This window comes from Panthera leo, chromosome A2 (genome assembly GCF_018350215.1).
Source record: "Panthera leo isolate Ple1 chromosome A2, P.leo_Ple1_pat1.1, whole genome shotgun sequence".
In the NCBI taxonomy this organism is placed as follows: domain Eukaryota; kingdom Metazoa; phylum Chordata; class Mammalia; order Carnivora; family Felidae; genus Panthera; species Panthera leo.
Window position 1 is genome coordinate 18,931,180 of NC_056680.1, and position 13,788 is coordinate 18,944,967.

At 58.4% G+C, this 13,788-nt stretch overlaps 1 protein-coding gene across 2 annotated transcripts in view; it reads left to right on the top strand.

The window, feature by feature from the left end:
* Nucleotides 1–419: 419 nt before the first annotated feature.
* SEMA3F (semaphorin 3F) overlaps nt 420–13,788 on the top strand; it is a 29,242-nt gene continuing 15,873 nt past the window's right edge. For both annotated transcript variants that reach the window (XM_042929439.1, XM_042929441.1), the window contains exons 1-2: nt 420–460; nt 4,408–4,567. In XM_042929439.1, coding sequence (XP_042785373.1) covers nt 4,456–4,567 — 112 coding nt within the window. In that variant the 5' untranslated portion in view covers nt 420–460; nt 4,408–4,455. The remainder of the gene's footprint in view (nt 461–4,407; nt 4,568–13,788) is intronic.

A 13,788-nucleotide genomic window follows, 5' to 3' on the forward strand; every position in this document is an offset into this window, starting at 1 on the left:
TGCAGCACAGGGCCAGGGCGCGTCGCGAGGAGCGGCGCAGCCCAGCGCGGCCGCCCGGCCCCAGTTCAGCAAGCAGGCGAGCACCACCGGGCCGAGCCAAGCGCAGCTCCCCTAAGCCGAGCGCGCGCCGTCGCCCGCGCCCCGCGCCGGGGAATGCGCCCTCGGCGCGCCGGCCAGGGGGCGCCCGTAGCCCACCCGGGGGGAGGCGGCCCCGAGCGCCCCTGAGCCTTCCCATGGCCCGGGCTGGGGCCCGGGGCCTCGGCTGCTGACGCGCCCGAAGCCCACAGAACCCGTTAAAACCCGGGCCGCGGCGTCGACCCCGGCTCAGGCACAGCGGCGAGAGGGCGCGGGCAGGGCCATGGCCCCGGGGGGCCGCTAGCGCCGGCCGGCCCAACCGGGAGCGGCTCTGCCGCCGCCGCCCCCGCCGCCCGGGAGCCCAGGCCCCGCCGCCGCGGAGGAGGTGAGTGCGGCGGGAACCGGGAGGGAGCGGGCAGGGTGTCGGGCCACCCCGCGATCCCTCTGGGACCTGGGGCATTGTAACTCTGCGGAAGTGTCCGGGGCGCGGGGATCGGAGAGGCTGCGGGCTTCCCGAGGATGCAGGGGAGATAGGACTGGAGTGGGCGCCGTACCTGTCCGGGCTGCCTGTTCCCTTATCATCGGTGGGACATAGAGATGTATGGTTGGTGTGTCCTGCGGGGTCACCAGTGTGCAAAGCAACTTTTTAATCATAAGATTCTGAGTGGGTGGGTGCTCCCAAGCACCCCCCACGTTCCTGGAGCAGATACCCCTTCTCCTGGGTCAGCTCTTTCCCACTAACGCCTCAGGCAGCGTTCTTCCCCTTAGGTGCGCCTGTTCTGCCTCAGTGTCCTGATCCAGATCATCTGCTGTAAGGGAAGCGCTGTACTGGCAGATCCCACGTGGAGGGTCCCCCAGATCAGCAAGGCAGGAAGACCTCCAGCCCTGAAGCTTTTCTCCGAACCCTGTGCTAGCCCCTTGACCCCCAGCTGCCAGCTTGGGTTTGCTTTTCCAGCAGGGAATCTTGCTTGAATTAGGGACCTGGTTGTGGGCTGTAGGTGAGGTAGGAGAGCCTGTTAAGCCCTCCCATTTGGGCAGGCTGGGGCCCCAGTGGTGAAATGGGCAGGGGACACTAGGAGCTTGGTGGGCTCACCTAGAGCAAGTGGGACCAGAGAGTGTCAAGGTAGCCCAGGAGTGAGGCAGGGCTGGCAGGATGGGTCAGCTGGAGCTGAGGCTGAGGGGCTGGCTGCTTAAATAACTTACAATTCTTGAGATAACTGTGTTGAGAACACCAGCCCATGAACACCTGGGGGAGGGGGATTACCTGAAGGCACTGGTGTGTCCACCCTGGAGCTGGGCCAGGTTGTGGGTTACAGTTCTCCTGAATTCACCCAGGTTCCCAGAAGCCCCTGTCCTAGTTGCAGAGACCGGGGAAACTGTATTCAGGGGTTGGGAGGCTCATCCCAGCCCAGGGAGTCGGATAGAGCTGGGGCCTTTTCTGAGGCTGCACAGGAAGTGTGCCTAAACCCATAGGGTAAGGTGTGCTGGAAGGCAAGGGCACCAGGCAAGCCTACCCCTGCTGCTGCCCCTCAGTTCTGAAGGAGCCAAGCCCGGAAGTGCTAGGGTTGGGGGAGAGAAGGCCAGCAGCCTAGCCTCAGTGCCCCCCATGCTCTGTCAGGCATACCTTGAGGGGGAGGATGAAACTGAGCCCAGGTGACCTTGACTGGGAAACCCCTGACCATGAAAGGGGGGTTTCAATCCCAGCTGTGGTGGTGTAGCTCTGCTTCCTGGTCCATGGGTGTTGGGGGAGGGGGAAGCCAAGGAGCCAGAAAGGATCTGTGGCCTGCTTGGGGGTAGAGGGGATATCTTAGGGCTGGGGTGCTGTTAATAATTCCATCCCGTGTTCCCCCGCAGCCCCTGCTCCTGCCTCCCTTCCATCCAGGCAGTTCTCAGCTCTGAGGAGCTAACCTCCCTTCTCTGAGGCAAGCTGCTCACCGCCCCCCACCCCCCACCTCACTCTAAGCCTGAGAGGTCTGGATCAGGCCAGACGGTGCGACCACCTAGCCCCCTGCGCTACCCCCAGGTGCCTCCAGACCCCCTTGTCTGGCCGCCCCTTCTCTGCACCCCTTGCCAGCCCCAGCTCCTCGGTTCTTTGTTCGAACGTCTCTCCTCCGTCCCTCCCTCTCTCCTCCCTCTCTCCTCCTCCCTCCCGCCTGCCTCCCTCCCTTGCTCCCTCCCGCCAGGCTTCTTTCCTTCTTTCTCGGCTCTCCTCCTGGTGGGCTCCCAGGTGGCGGTGGCTGTTCCTTCTCTGTCCACCCACCTGGTTCGCCTGACTGGGGGCTTCTCTGAGGCCGAGGCTAAGTGGAATACATCTAGGGGCTGGCAGAGGGGAAGCAGCTGTGGAAGTGCCCTCCCCTTCCTTCTCTCTGTCCCTGTCTTCCTCTTCTTCCTTCCCTCTTCTCTTCTTTTCCATCCCTCATGCGGCCAAAGAGGGAGCCTGGACTTGGGTCTGAAGCCCCAGCAGACTTGATCACCCCCCATTCACTCCTTTAAAGGGCCAGGGCATTGTGAGAGGTCCCTGTAAGGGCCCAGTGGGGCAAACCCCTCCACCTTCCTGGATACCTTGGGGGCTCTAATGCTGTCCTTGGTGACCCTGCGCTTGTTACCACCACAACGGATGCAGAAGAAATGAGGTTATTGGGGGGGGGGGGGGGGGATGTGAGTTAACCTGAGCCCCCTGATACAAAGGATCAAAGGTTTCTGAGGGACCCAGACTGTATCTTGCCCTCCCCAAGCCAGGACAGTGTTCCCCAGCTTCCTTGAGCCCCACCCCACTAGCAGGTCAAGTTCTTGAGCAAACACATGCTTGTGAGGACGTGTGTGGGCATGCAAGTGTGGACGTGTGTATATCCACAACTGTTAGTGGGGGCCTCCCAGGTGTATCGGAGGGTGATGGTGGCTCTACAGCCCTTTCTCCTACCTGCCCCCTCTCACCAGAGCCTGCTATTCAGTCAGCACCAGCTTTGTGCCCCAACAGACTGGGGGAGGGGCTGGTTCTGTTCTCCCCTCCTCCAGCCAGTCTCCCCAGGAGGGAGCTTCTGTGATGGGTGGGGGATCTTGAAGCAACTTGAGAGGTGTGTCAGGCACTCTGGAGAGGGTGTTCCCACAGAGGGCACCACCTGGGGAATGGGCCAGGAGGCCTGAAGCTGCACTTCCTGTCTGAAGAACCACCAGTGGTTTGCCCTGGTAGGAGAGGCAAGGGCTCCGGGGCTCCAGGGGAGGTGGGTCTAGGGAGGCCTCAGGGTCTGTTGCGTGGAGCCTGACAGATGTGGATCCTGGGCCTTGCCTCAGCATATGGCAGCCAGTGCAGGGGATTAACAGGCCACAATACCTGTCACCCTACTCCAGGGTCCTAGAAATGGGCCTAGGGTCTTGCCTCCCATGGGAAAAGAGAATAGACAGGGCAGACCTGGAGGATGGGGCTCACACTGTCATTCTTGGTGCCCCCACCCCCAGTGTATCTGGGTAGGGGGGGGGTGGGAATTGGCGCTGGGTTTTGCCGGGAGGGAGCAATATGTTCTGACAACTGGTGCTGGGCTGCGTTTACCCAACAGCCAGCCTGCCTGGGGAGACAATATTTGAAAAACATAGTATCAAAACTTGGACCTGCTGGGATATGGGGGTTCTGAGGACACCGAGGTTGGCTCAGACCCCGCCCCAGGCCTGTTGGCCATCCCAGCTCCACTTTCTTTGCTCTCTAGAGGCAGAGCTGGAACTCACCTGGCAGCAAGTCCTTCTGTACATCTTACCTGGATCCCTCCTGCTGTGATTTCAGATTTTGCCTCCCCTTTTCTAGCTGCTGTCTCTCCCACTTTGGGCTGTCTGTGTGTGTCTCACTTATCCTCCACTCTCTCCCATGCCTCTACCCCAGTAATCAGGTTCAATTTCCCTGTACTGGGAGGATAGGTTTGGCTGGAGCAGGCAGGACTGGATCCATCTCTTCCTCCAATCCTTGAGGTGGGCGAGGGAAGGAGCAGCCCATTTGGTTGGGGGTGGGCACAAAAGAGAGAGCCTGCTAGGAACTGGAGGGGACTGTAAGATTGCCTGCTTCAGCAGGACCCTGTGAATGGAATTCAGGATGCTGGGGCGGGGGGCATTGTTTGAGTCTCCAGTGGCCCCTGTTAGCTCTGGTGACCCCAGGCTGCACCTGGTTGTTTGGTCTTCAGGCCCATTGGCTACACCTTCCCAGACAAAGGCAGGTACAAAAAAGTATATCAAGTTTGCACACTGGGGCTTTCATGGTCCCAGGCTGAGGGTGTGAGCAAGGAGAGTTGGTAGGGGAGGACGCCCCTATCTGCCTTATACATTTTGATCTTGGTTCCCCCTTTCCAGGTGTCCAGACAGCCGAGCCTGCTTCCTGGGCCCTAGGCCCCTCCCACAATGCCTGTTGCTGGTCTTCTCCTTTGGGCTTCCCTACTGACTGGGGCCTGGCCAGCCACCCCCACCCAGGACCACCTCCCAGCCACGCCCCGGGTCCGGCTCTCATTCAAAGGTAAGAGGCTGCCTTGCCCTGGCATCCTCATCCTCTGTCCACAGAGCTTGGCCCGATGCTGAGGAGACAGGGAAGACAAGGCAAAAAAGACATATTGTGCAGCCACATGGGTCACCCTGGTTGTGTGGGTGGGGAGGAGAAGGACAATGGTAACTTGCCAGGAAAGGCTGGAGAACGGGCCACGTAGACATTTCAGAGAAGTCTCCCGAGTCTGGGCCCCTTCTGGAGGCAGAATGTGGGGTCTCAGGCTGGGTGGCCTAGGGTCTGCGGAGTGCCTTCCTCTGTGTGATAGATAATTGGGGAGAGAGAGATGCCACTTCCTCCAAACTTGTGGAAGCCCTTCCTTGCCACAGCTCTGTGTCTGGTCCTGCCCTGGATGGTCCCTGGGGTGGAAGGGCAGATAGTCAGGCAGACACTGAGGCCTCAGGAAGCTGGAGAGGCAGGACCTACTCTGCTGGGGTGTGGGTCTCTAGATGGGAGAGGTTCCCAGGAATCAGGGAGGGTGCTGTTGGCTGTGAGGGGAGGGCAGGCTACCTGGCTAGTTGAAGGAGAACACATGCTAAGAGACAGGTCTGAGCTCCTGAGATCCCCAATGAACACATTGCTTTGGAAGTCACTGGAAGGTTTTAATGATGGGTTGGGGTCTGCAGAGTGAGAGGTTCCCCAGCTTCATTGCCTTTGTACCTCACCCACTGGCAGGTGAATACACATGGCACACACTCAGGGTGTCCAAATGGCTCACTCACGAGCCACTTCCTCAAAGGTCTGTGTGATCAGAAGATTCTCCCCTCCGCCTGGGGAAAGGGGTGGCAGCCATGCTGGGATCTGGGGGATCTGGGGTCACTGCTGAGTTCTCCTCTGGCCCAAGGTCACTGTGTCCAGTGGGCTGCCCTGGGTGGGGCCCACTCAGCCCTGGCTGGCCAGATTTCCGGGCACACATATTGGGGTGAAAGGCTGGGCTGACTTTTCCTTCCTCAGGTTTGGCCGAGATCCAGCCTCCACCTCACCATGTTCCCACGTCCCCATGTCCCCAGCAGAGCCCCTCCCTTGTCCTTATCCCACCATGTGAGTCGATGGGGGGAATGAGGAGTGCATTTCTGAAGATGCACCTGGAAGAAGTCCAGTGTGGGGCCTGTGGAATGGGCTGAGGGTGATGCTTTTGGTTGTAAGAGTACCCCTTGCCCCCAGGCCTGGGAAGGGGAGAGATTTATTCTGCCGTTACCTCCATGCTTCCCTGGTGGATTTCCTTAGAGCAGATTAATAAATCTTGAAGGGGCCTGGCCCCCCCTCACTCCCTTCCCAGCCCAGGGTGCCGGCAGGGGGAGCAGAGCATCCCCTCCCCCCACCAGGGCAAGGGGGGTGGGGGCTTGTCTTCATACCTCTGGGACCCTAGAACCCAGACATCCACCCTGGGTAGTATTTTTGTCATCACCCTGGAGACCTATAAGGGGAAGCAAGAGAGATAAGACTTAGGGAGTTCCTCTATATGCCCCTTTTAAACCTTCTTAGATCTCCAGAGACAAAGGGCCAAAGACTTTTGTTCCTGTTTTCCAGAGAGAGAAACCGAGGCTCAGGCAAGGGCAGGGCCAAGGTTGGGCAGGAGGCAGAGGCGAGGCCAGAAATAGAACCCTGGTGTCCTGGCCTTGCTGACGCCCACATTGGTCAGGTCGATTCCTTCTCAATTAGCTCTGAAGCCGACACCCGCAGTGACTAAAAGCCCAGCTTGCTGGCAGCCAGCCTATGGTGCTGACTGCTGTAGCAGCCTGGGGTGGGGCCATAGGGTGCCTGGGGCCACCCTATCCCAGGTCTCTGTGCCCTCACACACACAGGCTTCCCGGCCCTGGATGACTTTCCCCATTCCCCACTTACCTCATGTTCTAGTTGTATGCTTAGAAATCACTTAATTTAGCAGATACTTGAGTCCCTACTCTGTGCCAGGCCCCCATGCTGAGTACCAAGGGGTCTGCAGTGAACAAGTCTCAGTCAGACTGTCTGAAAAGATAATGGACATCCAGTTGGTCAGTGCCACCTGGGAACCCAGCGCTTACTGTGAACCAGGCCCTATGTATCCGCCCCCCATGCTGGACCGTCTCAGCACAGTCATGTACACAAAGTGGCCCTTGGTGAAGAGTAGGTCCTCACTAAGCATTTACAGAGAATGGATACCATCAGCCATAGAAACTGGGATCTCACAGCCAGGCCAGGGACTAGAAAAGGGGTGGGGGGGTGGGGGCTTCTTCTCCCAGGCATACCTGAGGTTCATAGAGAGGGTTGCTCTCAGAAGCGCTGGTGGTCACTTTGGCTCTATGCCTCAGTTTCTCCTTCTGTGCCTTGCCTGGATATAGCAGTTGGCATACCAGGCCCCAGGGACTCAACCTAGGCCCTCCCCACCCCCCACCTTGGTCTTGCTGCAGTTGGGAGGTGCTAGTTCCGGCCTGGTTGGGCCAGACCCTCCCGAGCCGGAGGTGCTGGCATGAGGGGCCACACACTGCCCAGGGCAGCTAAAGGAACAAAGGCAGGAACTGGACCAGGCTTGGGCTTGCTGCCTGTGCATTTGCCTGGGCACCCCAGCCAGGCCAAAAGCTGAGAAAGTGTAAGGGAGAAGGGGCCCAAGGTTCAGTTAGAGTCCAGGTAGGGGGGGGCTCCTATGGCCCATCTCCTGAGCTTCCATTAGCAACACAGCCAAGGTCAGGCAGAAGTGAGGGGTCAAGTGGGGAAGATTTCCAGGAGAGATGAGGTGTCCTCTGAGAGCTCATGGATGCTTGGGACCAGAGAGCCTGGACAGCAGGACCCTTTCCTCCACCCATCCTTGTCTGGAGTCCCCTTAACCCCAGAGTCCCTGGCCAAGCCTAGGAGAAAAAGCTTTCCCTTCCCCCATCCTGAGATGACCCAAGCCAGGGGGCACCACCTCCCTCTGCAGCAGGGAGGTGTGAGTGCCCTGCCAGGTCCTTTGTTCAGCTTGGGGAATGTTTACTTTATCCCAGGAAGCCACCCCCACAATATGCAGCTGCCTGCTGCCTGGGCTGGCTTTGGCCAGGACACAGGGGCCAAGAGGTGTTTGGTGGAGGAAAAGGGTCCTTCCTGTGATGACATGAGGTGGCTGGGCTACTGGGGAAACCAAGGCAGGAGTAGGGAGATAGAGCAGAAGAGTCAGGAAAGATAAAAATAATAGAAGTAACAGTAGGTACCCATGATGATAACCATATGGTGGTGTCTCCGAGGCCTGAGAGGGGTCTCCATGGGTTTTCTGTGAGGTTTCCTGTCACTCAGCAACAGCTAGAGCCTGGCTCTGTCTGATGTCTGAGCTTGTCTCAGGACCAAGAGAGTGAAGGGTGGATTGGGGGAAGCAGGTATAGCCCTCTTCCATGAGCTAGGGACAGGGCTCCAGGATCCTGCAGTGCTGGCCTTAGCCTTCCCAGCCTCGTTTCCTAAGGAGAGGGTTGAGGTTGCACTGGGCAGGCTTCTCATACCCTCTGCTTACAGAAGCAACAGCACTTGGGTTTGCTTATTTCCTGTAAATCCAGCCCTCCATCATCCCAGTCCACTACTGATCAGAGTCCCCTAGGAAGCTGTCTCCTTTTGGAGACGGAAAACAAGGGTCCAGGAGAGGAAAGGGCTCCTGTGTTCAGAGTAGCCCTGGAGTTTGGATCTTCTCTAATTCCAGGCATAACTGGCTTGCTCTGTGGGGAAGGACACTCTGTAGGTGGAGGGTGAGTGGGTAGGTGCTGGTCACTGCCTATGCACCCACCCCAGCCCAGCCTCTGAGCCTCTGGGGCTAATGGCCCAGAATAGTGCCACTACTTACGTCATCTGCATGTGGCATCAGAGAACCAGAGTGGCCAGGTCTCCTTGTTAGGAAATGATGAGATTGGAGGTTAGGAGAGGTCATAGCCCGTTTACTTCACCCAAGGGGGGGATGAAGAGTGGGTGAATATGGGTTCAGGTGGAAGTGCCTTTAGCCCTGATGGAGCATTGCCCCACCCCCAGGCCTGACTGCACAGTGAGGAGTGGGGGATGTGCCCTTGCCTCCCCAGGGGCTCCCTGGCCAGCCAAAGGAGGCTAGGAGATTCAGAACACAGAAGAGGAGGTGTTGGGGAGAGGCCAGAGGTGGCACCAGGGAACTGGGTAGAGGTCAGGTGTTTCTGATAGCTACAGTGGGATTTGGAGCTAGCAAACTGGGGAGGGGCTGGTATTCCAGATGAGCCAGGAGGAGGGAGGTAGGAAGACCCAAAGCGTGAACTTGAGCCCAGATTCCTGCATTTAGGATCTCAGTTTTCCAGGAAATGGGAACTGCCTTACTCCTGAGAGGGGACTTGGAAGTGGCCACTTCGGGAGTTGGGAGGTCCTGGAGGCTGGCTGCCTCTCAGCTGGCCAGCAATTGGCGCGTGGAGAGAATGGAGCAGGTCCTGGTACTTGCTGAGAACCTGTCTCAGGCCCAGCCTGAGTCAGCCAGTTCAGGGCTGGGGGCCTTCAGCTGTGGTCCTTCCAGGTCCAGCCAAGCCTCAAACGGGACCGCCACTAGCTGGGCCTCAGCAGCACAGGCCTTGTCTCTGGTTCCCTGGCATGACGCCCGCCCCTCCCTCTCTGGCTCCAGCTTCCCTTGGCACCGAGTGAGGAGCTGGTGCATGCTCAAGGAGTAAATCATGTTCCTTGGCAGCCCCCGCTGCTTCGTAATCGTAAAGAATTTAAAGAGAAACCGCCAAGATAAAAATCTCATTCTGGCCCATAAAGGTATCTTTCACTCTGTGGCTTTGGAGGCAGTGGCCTCAGAGTGGGCTCCTGGCTGTCTGCACCTGTATGTATGCACCTCCAACCCTGTGACCCCTCCAGGGGTGGCGGGGGGCCCAGAGGTTGTCTTCAGAGCCATGGGTACTTGGCCTCTGACCCCTGGGAGACCTCCAGCTCCTTCCATGGGACTTAAATTTGGTAGGATTCGAAGGTGGTGGTGGTTGAGAGGACTGTCCCTGAAGGCAGACAAGCCTGCCTTCTACCTTTGTCAGCTGTGTGACCTTGGGCAGGTGGCTTAGCCTCTCCAGGACCTGGCTCCCCCTGTGTAAGGTGGGGACCGCAGTGGCTCAGTGCAGGCAGCATCCTGAAGGCTTAGGCTGCTTTGCTTGCATCCTGGCCATGGATAGATCTTGAGTAGTGAGCCTCTCTGTGTCCCTGCTGCATTGTCTGTAAAGTGGGGATAAGAATGGTTTTGGCCTCACTGGGAGGCCTCACGTGGGAGGATTAATTTTGTGAATGCAGTTATGGCTCCTGTGAAGGAAGTCTCGGGACTTCCTAACTAGGAGCTATGCTGAGGGTGGCAGAGGGGTGAGGGCTGGTCCTGGGGGAGGCCCAAGGAATTCTGCACTACTTCACCTCTCCCTTGAGATTTCTAACCTTTGGTGAAGGTGACGGTGTTTGGAAAGGACTGCAGAAGGTACCCTGAGCCCTGTTCTGGGAGTGGGGTCAGGCAGAAATAGGATGCCACTATCATGGGCATCCGGTCAGGCTTCCTGGAGGAGGCTGCATCTCAACAGGGGCAGGGAGACTGTGGGAGGGAAGAGCAGGAAGCAGAGGTGAGGTGTGTGTGCCATAATACCTGGGGGAAGGGCAAGATACTGGATGGAGTCCTGCTCTTGCTGCTTTGACATAGCGTTTGTACTTGTTCCTTGTGGTTTTTAAGCTCTTTGTTCCTCATGGCAAAGGCACCAAATACATATGGTGAGGAAAATCCAATGAGAGAGGTGCACTGGGTAGGGCCATGCCTTGGAGGGAGCTCCCCACACTGAGATAAGCTCCCCACTCTGTTTGGGACCCATGAGCAGCCACAGTGACCCCTCTCTGAGCACTGTTATGGCTCCTACAGCTTGTGTTAGGGGTGACTGGACCCCTTGCTCACTTGGGCATCTGTACCACTGGGCTGAGAGCATGGTTGCCTGGCCTGGCCTGGTACTGTCCTGGGAATTTGAGCCCCGTCTCAAGGGAGCCCTTGGAGTTTTGGAGAAGCAGAGAAGATTCCTGCTGCATTTTTCTTAGAAATAGCAAGAGGGCCTTTGCCAGAGGCCTGGATGCCAGAAGGCTCCGGTCTGAATCCAAAGCTCAGCTCACGTGGGTGCCTGAGCTTGGCAGGCCTGTAGCCACCGCTTCCCACCCTGCCACCGCTCCACCCCTCCCCCACTACTGCTCTCCCCCCTCAACATACCCCAGGCTGTTTAGCAGTCTCAGGGAGAGGGTGGAGGCCTCCTGGGTTCCAGACCCTGACCACTGGTCCTGACCCAGCAACGAATGGGCCTGGGTGGTGGCTGCTGGCCTAGGATCCAGGAGGCTTGCCTGTGGGGGAGGGAGGCCTCAGCTAGGCTGACTTGTGGCGTTCTCACCGGGGCTGCTGGCAAGTACGGGTATCTGCTGCATCTCTGTAAGGCAGGGACAGCCCCAAAGCAACAGGCCCCTCCAGGGACCAGGAAGTCTTTGGGGTGTGAGGCCTCAGCTCCAGATCCCCCTTCCCCCACTCTTCTTCCTTCCTTCCTCCCTCCCCCTCATCCCCCCCCTTGCCTCCACCCCTCCCATCCCCACCCTGACCCCCTCCTTGGCTTCCTACCCGGACGTGCTCTTTCCTCTGAGGTCTCTGCACCCAGCCAAGAGCCATGTTTCTTTCCACTTAGGGCTTGGTGCTGATGCTCTCATTTCCCTCCAAGGGCAGCGTCCACTGCCTGTGTACTTGCCGGTCGGCCAGCATGGTGGGTCCCTTTGGGTCAGACGCTACAACTGGCTGAGGAACAACTAGAACTCAGGGGCCCTGTGGGCTCCTGCAACGCCCAGGGGGCCTCTGCCCAGGGCAGCCTGTGCTGTCGCTGTCGCTGTCGTTTGTTTTGTTTAACACCCTCCTGTCCCAGCACCAGGCTTGTGTGGAGAACTCACTGCCTTCCTGGACTGGTGACCAGCTGAGTCCTGTTTGGTCTCCCAATTCTGTCCTGTTGCATCCCCTAAGGCTGACCCTAAGTACACATCTGTCTGTTCAATGCCTCAGTTTCCCCATCTGAATGTTGGGAAGGAGACTGAGACTGTCCGGACATCCTGGGACTCTCTGGGTGGGTGACATGAAGGGCTTGTAGGGACCCCAGGAGTCCAAGGAGGGCAACAGAGATGGGGGCTGGGTGCAGGGTAGGGGGAGGGTCTTGACACCCACTAGCCTGTCAGTCCCATCCTGGCCTGTCCGTCTGGTTGATTTATCGGAATAAATGAGCCATGGAGAGTTTGTTGTCTTTTGCAGTCAGGGAGGAGGTGGCGGGGGAGGGGGGGAAGGAGTGAGGGGTTTCCGGGCTAGGTCTGGAATGTGGGAGGCGGGGTGGACCCCTGAGGCCAGTGGAGCTGGAGGCCTGATCCACTCTCCCCACCTGAGAAATGGATCAGTGCGACCCCTCCCCACAGGGCCAACTGTCTTCCCAACCCCCTTCATGCTTCTTGGGGCACATTCCTGTGTGAGCTGCTTGCCTGGCCCAGGCTGCTGTCTCCTACCCCATGCACAGGGGCTGCCTGGTCCCTGCAGGCCAGCTTTGCCCCTGCACTGTGTCCTTTCCAAACGGGTAGAGCTCTGAGCTCTGCCTGGCTGGTAAATGCCCAAAGGTGTCCTCATAGGCATCTGCACACGCTGTTAAGGGTCCTACATGGACCTACAAGGGTCCTCCTGGCTCCGTCACCAGCCCAGACCCAGATGATCAGGTGCCATGGGGGTGGGCAGGGATCACTGGAGCACCTAGGCTAGAGAGCTCCCTACCTGCTGGGACAAAACAGTCGAAAGTTATTGGACATCCTCGTGGGAGAGAGGTGTAGAACCCTGGGTTTCCAGCTGGAGTGTGTGCCAGGGTATGACCCTGCTGCGTCTTCCCTCCTGGCTTTTCCTGGGTCAGGTTGAGCTGTGCCCCCAGCCTGTCCTCTCCTGGGCGGAGTAGGCGGGCACTGGGGCGGAACGGGCGTGGGAATAGCATGGCTGAGCCTGCTGGCCCCAGGCTCCAGCCCTCAGCCCCCAGCCCCCAGCCCCCAAAATGGGAGGGAAGCCTACAGTGGAGCTTTAGCCCAGCTGGGTGGCTCCAGCTTGGCTCTGGCTTGGTGTTTACTGAAGAGCTGGGATGTTTACAGTAGCCCTTAAGAGGGGCCCCCTAGTTCCAGAGGATTTCCCAACTTGAGGGTCCCACTGGGGCTCTTCAGACTTCACTACCTTCCCACACCCCTGGGGTAGCATTTCAGAGTATAGGGACTGCAGCCATCCCTACCCTCACCAGGACTGGGCCAGTGTCACAGCACCTGTCCCTCTGCCCTCCACCCTGGTCTTGTGTCCCTTTCCCCTGGAGGAGCCGACATTCCCAGGAAGTGGCTGCTCTAGATGGTGAAATACGGTAACTGGGTCCCTAGTTCAGACTTTTAAATTAAATTCAATCAGAGCAGTTATTGAATATAAACACACCGAGTCATTTACATGTTAATTATGTTGAATGGACTACAAGGCCATAATTAGTTGCTAATTGGGTGAGAGCGGCTGTAATTGGTTTTGTTGGCACCGACCTGGCTCACCTGCCTGGGGGGAAGGGGGGGGCGAGTGTGGATGGCTCCTGGGGAGGCCTCTGGGTGTCCAATATGGAAAGCCTGGCTCAGGAATGGGTTGGAGGGGACAGATATTAAGGGGTTTTGGGCCAGAGGAACTGGAACCTACCCCCCAGGGAAGAGGCAGCTTAAACCCTAGGTCTGGTTTCTAGGGATTCCAATTCAGAACATTCCCCGGATAGAAAAGGGACTGAGACAGCAAGCCCCTGGATCAGCTGTGACAGTCTCCCCTGTCCAGCTCCATGTGGGACCTGACCCTGAACTAATGGTAAATGCCCAAGAGAGTCCATGGGAGCACAACACAGATGTCACCCTGGTATATATCCCTGCAGATGCTGGGGCCCTGGGTTGGCCTAGCCAGTGTTTAGGTTTTGGCTTTGGGGTATGAATGAGGTGGGTGTGCTAAGCGGGGAGGGGGGGGGGGAGGGAGTGAGGGGGAGGGAAGGTGCATGGAAAGGCTTCAGGGGCTGCCCTGCCCCCAGCTCAGTCTGGCTGGGGCTCCCAGGGTTGTAAGGCTGCGGCCAGGGACTGAGGCCTTCCGGCTGGCCGCTCATTAAAAGAGGATTAGGCTGGGAGCCAGGGGGCCAGCCCAGCCCCCAGGCCTTCCTCTGGGGCCCCTCACAGCTTTGGGGGAG